The 5,916-nt window shown below is 37.2% G+C and overlaps 2 protein-coding genes across 2 annotated transcripts; both read right to left on the bottom strand.

Annotated features, from left to right (window-relative positions):
- Positions 1-912: 912 nt before the first annotated feature.
- LOC149013558 (uncharacterized) lies at positions 913-1,800 on the bottom strand. The gene is made up of 2 exons (XM_089157739.1): positions 1,108-1,800; positions 913-1,005 (listed from the first exon to the last, which is right to left on the bottom strand). The coding sequence occupies exons 1-2, from the start codon at positions 1,798-1,800 to the stop codon at positions 913-915; spliced, it is 786 nt and encodes a 261-aa protein (XP_089013865.1).
- A 1,524-nt stretch (positions 1,801-3,324) lies between these two features.
- LOC149013557 (uncharacterized) lies at positions 3,325-4,300 on the bottom strand. The gene is made up of 2 exons (XM_089157738.1): positions 3,542-4,300; positions 3,325-3,417 (listed from the first exon to the last, which is right to left on the bottom strand). The coding sequence occupies exons 1-2, from the start codon at positions 4,298-4,300 to the stop codon at positions 3,325-3,327; spliced, it is 852 nt and encodes a 283-aa protein (XP_089013864.1).
- Positions 4,301-5,916: the final 1,616 nt, after the last annotated feature.

The raw sequence follows: 5,916 nt of genomic DNA, 5'->3' as shown, positions 1-5,916 counted from the left end.
GTCTTACTATGGTGCCCAGTGGTAAGGGAAGGAGGCTGAAGAGAAAATCCAAAAAGTTCTTTCCTGCTTCAGCGAAGAGGACCTTGTTGCGTTTGTTGTCTACCATAAGCTTGAAGGTCATTTCTGTTGCCATAAGAAGAGGGACACTGGTGGGTGCAGCTGAAGTGTTCTTATCAGTTCAGTATTTTTAGGCTTCTAGCTCGTGCTCCTAATTTATTTCTTGAAACTAGCTTTATACAGGGGTGGGGATTATTACACTTACCAGTTACCACCATGAAAAGTCGAATCTATGACCTTTTCATCAATAGGTGTAGGTCATTGCCAATGTCATTTTCAATTTTTGCAAATAAAGGTGGGAGGTACTGGTCTGGATCTTCGAACTCAAGTCCAGGGATTTTCTGTGTGGGACATTAAATGGAATCCATCAGAGGTGAATCCCATATGATAGATTATAGATGAATGGTTCAATTCATCATACTTCTCTAACAGAGATGGCCTTTTATACTTGCTCCCCCCTCACCAAAATCCCAAAAAAAAAGAAAAAAGGGATACGCTTTTTTAGCAGCAGTATTCATCATTAGCAGACTCTTAACTAAATAGTTGATCGATTGGTGTGGCAAATCTATTATTATTCTTCTGAAAGACTATATTCAGAATTACACCAAAGAAAGATTTCAGAGATTTTAAATTCGCTAGTTGCAGCTTAAGGATAACGAGGGTAAACTACATGGATGCTCTTTATTAGGAGCTTCTAAAGGAAGCGCCAAGGGATTTTCAGTTCTGAAGTAAAATTAGAATATCCAAGGAGAAAAAAATGAGTATTAATTAGGTCCGTTGCCATAAAAGTAAACTCATAAACTAAACTAAACTATAACAGGATTACCATCACAAAGAGAGAAGAGAAAACGCAGTTCAGCATTCGAATTTAGCCCTTTTCTTGCCATGGAGGAAAACATCCGTAAGAACAGACTTTGACTGCAGTGATGCCCTCAGCAAATCCACACCCTGTTCACACAATAAGAATTAACCTCAACTTCAGAGATAAAATAAAAAACAAACTTGTCTTGGGTGTCTTTGTATGAGATTAATCTGAATGAATTTAAGTACCTTTTCCATGCCCAAACGAACGACCCTATCTTCCAAGGCATCGACGTCCTTGACATCAAATCTCTTGAGAAAGGTAATACTAGAGATAGAACCAGACATTGGTTTCACCTCTAGATCATCAGTGACCATGTAAGTCACCCCCTCCTTCACATAACCTCCAGCACCACTTTCTCCTCCTTCGACGGCGGAACCAGAACCACCAGCATCTGCTTCCACTGTCGAGCTTTCTCCATTAACAAAATTCATCTCCGTCGTCATCTTCCTTCCACAGCAACCACACGAAGCACCATTTATGTTGCTCACGTAATTCTTGCAACTTCTAAAATTACGAATTTTACTCCTATGACACCGATAATAAATCGGCTTCGATGGTTGTTTGCTCTTCGACTTGCTTTTGCCTCTGCTGCGCTGCATCAGCAGTGTTTGCGCTTGATCATTACCACCAGAATCAATCTTGGGTTGCAAAAGCAGGGATTTATCCACGTTTGGTTGTATGTAAAGCTTGTCCAGATTATCTACGCTGGAATAAAGTTTCCCAATGGAACCAGGCGTTGTTTGGGTTGGGATAAGGAGCCTGACTATGGTGCCTAGTTGTAAGGGGAAGAGGTTCAAGAGAAAATCAACGAAGTCCTTTCCTGCTTCAGCGAAGAGGACCCTGTTTCTTTTCTTGTCCACCAGAAGCTTTAGGCTCATGTCTGTTGCCATCAGAAAACAGAAACTGGTGATCGAGTGCAGGTGAAAGAGTGTTGTTCAAAACACACCCTCTCACTCAATGAAGAACGAGTAAACAAGAAGAAGAAAGACGAGGTTGGTTTGAGAAGGTCGATACAGTTTAAATCTGATTTTAATTTTCTTAAATAGAAAATGTCAAACGGTACTCTATAGATCTAGATGCAAATGAAATGATACGTGGTTACCAACCTACCTCCAAGTAATGGGCGTGGAGTTCTGGAGTTTTCAACTGTAAACCTTTTATTAATTCTACGTGTTTATCTTTATTGGATACAAGTTCGGGTTTCTTATAATTTCAGTTAGAGGTTATTAGTAATTTGAATTAGCAATCTAAATTTGAATTCGAATTCAAATTCATCGAAGAGTTTTACGTTGAAAAAACTCAAAACCGAAAAGGAATAAGGATAAGAATGGTTTCAAAAAAATATATATATATATATATATATAATTACACTCTTTTAAGATCTATAATTTTAAAGTATAAAAAGAATTTTGACTCATTAACTCTATCTCCAGCAGTTATGGATTTAGCTTTTTTCCTCTTTTATTAATTTATTATTTTTTTAAAAAAAATAAAGGTTAGAGAGGCCAACATATTATATTTTTGATAATCGCCAATTATTATTTCTATATGAAAATATAATAATTAAAAAACACCCCACTGTCCAAGGACGAACAGAAACAAAATAATGGAAAAAAATTAAGGTTACATCTAGAGTCTTTTTTATAGGGGGTGTAAACAAAACCTCGTTGTCTTCCCTGACCCAAACCTGTTCTAAGCCCGGTTTGATTCTAGCTCGATTGTTTCAAACCAAAGGGTGGGCTTGGGTTCGGGTTTAGCCCTCAGGCCAACACGGCCTAGCTCAACTGACCCGAGCCTATGTTACTTTAATCTAATTAAAGTTATTCTTAAAACATAAAAATCGCAGTAGCGCGTTGGTAAGATTATCAGTTGGTAAGATTATCAATTCTCAACCAAGAGGTCTTGTGTTTGATTGACAGGGTTGTGTAGGACTTGGGTTTCAATTACAGTATCTAGGGACGAGTCAGGGTTCAAGGATGGAACTTTAAAATTTAAAATTAATTTTAGTTGATCTAGTTGTGAAATAGTTACTACTTTTACTGTAAAAAAAAAAAAGTGATTTCTTATGAGGCAGTGGAATGATATTGTCGGTGCATGGTATATTGGAATTTTTGATCAAGGAATCTTTAGAACTGATCAGACACTTTAGTTCGATATTACTGTTGCAGAACATAATTGAAACACAAATCACCCAGTGGTAGAGAGGCCGTGGGTGAATTTATATCAAGATTGATAGACATGCACATCTCTGAATGAGTCTAGATAGATCTTTTATCCATTAATAAGAAGAAATTTTGAATATCTAAGGAGAATAAAAAGCAAATTAATTAGGCCTGTTGCCATAAAAGTAACGAACACAACTCATCAACTAAACTATAACAGACTTGTAGAGAAAACGCAGTTCAAGATTCCATTTTAACCCTTTTCTTGGCAAGGAGGAATACATCCGTAAGAACAGACTTTGACTGCAGTGATGCCCTCAGCAAATCCAGACCCTGTTCACAGAATAAGAATTAATTTACCTCAACCTTAGAGATGAAAAGAAAAACAGACTTGTGTTTGTGTGTTTGTGTGTTTATGTGAGAGAGAGAGAGATTTCTGAATTAATTACTTTTCTACCTTTTCCTTGCTCAAATGAACGACCCTATCTTCCAAGTTTCCAAGGTCCTTGATTTCATATCTCTTAAGAAAGGTAATACTAGAGATAGCAGACATTGGCTTCACCTCCAGATCATCAGTTATCATATAAGTCACCCCCTCCTTCGCATATCCATCACCATCACCATCACCACCACCACCACTTTCTCCTGCAATAGAATTCTCATCGGTCACCATCTTCACTCCACAGCAACCACACGGAGTACCCTTTACGTTGGTCCTGTAATTCTTGCAATGTAAGGTAATACCGGTGGACGTGAAAGGGGCGCCAAAAGAAACTCCCCCATTATTGCCACAATAAAGACTTCCGGTAATATCTGCACACCGGTAATAGATCGGCTGCTTCGTCGGTTTTTTGCTCTTCGACTTCCTATAAATGCTATTGCCTTCGCTGCTGAGCAGTTTTATGCTATTGCCTTCGCTGCTGAGCAGTTTTCGCGCTTGATCATTACCTCCAGAATAAATCTTGGGTTGCAAAAGCAGGGATTTATCCATCTTAGGTTTTATGTAAAGCTTGTCCAGATTATCTACGCTGGAATAAAGATTCCCGATGGATCCTGGAGCCATTGTTTGGGTTGGGGAAAGGAGCTTGACCATGGTGCCCAGTGGTAAGGTGAAGAGGCTGAATAGGAAATCCACAAAGTCCTTTCCTGCTTCCGCAAAAAGTACTTTGTTTACTTCCTTGTCCACTACAAGCTTTAAGCTCATTGCAGTTGCCATAGGAACACTAGTGAGTGCAAGTAAAAGTGCTGTGAAAACTCACCTTCTCACACAACGAAGAACAAGGAAAACGAGATTAAAAAAGAAGAAGTAAGGTTCTACTGAGGCTTCACGGTGGATCCTCCTCTCTCTCCCAGTTTGACCATCTTCTGTGAAGAAAAAGGGAAAAGAATTTGTAATTTACGAAAATCCTATATGATTAGGGATTTCTTAGGTTTCGTGAGAGATTGTAGGGGAAGATGAGTACAAGTTTCACATGGAAACCTCAGTGAAAGAATCCATATGCAACTGATACTCTTTAACACATGTATAGGTGACTCTTTTATTTATTTATTTATTTATTTATTTTGGGGGGAAGATTTTATATATAGAGGGAATGGGGATGTTATGTCATATGATATCACAAAGTTTGGACCCCCTTTGGAAATTGTGGAAATCCTAATACCAAAAAAAAAAAAAAAAAGTAATTAAGTATCCTTAGGGTTTTAGTTCATGCTTTACTTTTGTTTTTATTTTTGGGTTTTTAGACAAATGTTATGGAGGTGTGGATCATCATGTTCGAACACAACTCGAATAAATTTTCTGGTGTAAGACATTCAAATGGAATCCATTAGAGGTGAGTCCCCCCCCCCCCCCCACATGATAGACTATAGTTGAATGCTTCTTGTATATTTAAGGGCCTGTTTGGTTACATGAGTCTAGAAATTTCAAATATCTAGAGATTTCAAATCTATAGATTTCAAATTTGTGGAGTTATAATTTATAAAATTAGATGTTTGGTTGTGGAATGAAATCTGTGGATTCATCCTAAAAAACTATTTGATCGATATGATTTTTGTAAATGTGCAAATGTATAGCTTTTTTGAAATCTCTGGATTTCACCCCTTACCCATAAATCTACAGATTCACATTTTTAGTGTAAAAATGTGAATCTCTAGATTTCATGAATCTGAGATTTTTACAACCAAACAAGTATAATTCTCAGATTCATGAATCCAGAGATTTGAAATCTCTGGATTCATGTAACCAAACAGGCCCTAAGTACATGATAATACATCAGGCATTTCTATAGGCTTTTACATAAGCACTATTCACCATTACTGGACACTAAGTTATTATATTGTTGAGCTTCTTACAATTAAAAAAAAAAAAAAAAAGGGAGAGGAACTTGTACTCATCTAATCTAATGATTAGGATTATATAAAGTTCTCCCTAAGGATGTAGTCGAGGTGCTCATAAACCAGCTGAAAGGACCTCAGATCCAAGGGAAAAAAACAAAAAAAAGAGAGTCCTTATTCAGAATTACACCCAAAGGTGGATTTAAGAGATCTCAAGTTGTTGGTTGCAAATTAAGGTTATTGAAGGTAACAACTTAGGAGTTTATAAAGGAGAGAATCCTTATGAGGCAGTTGCAATGATAGTGTTTCTCATGCATGGGATTGGATATTGAATTTTGATCTAAGAAATTATTAGGGGGTTGAGACTGCAATTGGAGTGGATCCGGAGAAAATATTTAACTAAGTATGTTTAATCTAATACGGGGAAGGATAAAATTATCGTAAACATTATCGTAGGTATATTTCACATGTTGTTTAAGCCTAATGCCTTCCTGCGTT

The sequence above is a fragment of the Hakea prostrata genome, chromosome 6 (assembly GCF_041222555.1).
Source record: "Hakea prostrata isolate BN-2017 chromosome 6, UWA_Hpros_2, whole genome shotgun sequence".
Classification (NCBI taxonomy): Eukaryota; Viridiplantae; Streptophyta; class Magnoliopsida; order Proteales; family Proteaceae; genus Hakea; species Hakea prostrata.
Note: the sequence above shows the minus strand (reverse complement) of the source record. Positions and strands in the feature narration are given on the sequence as shown.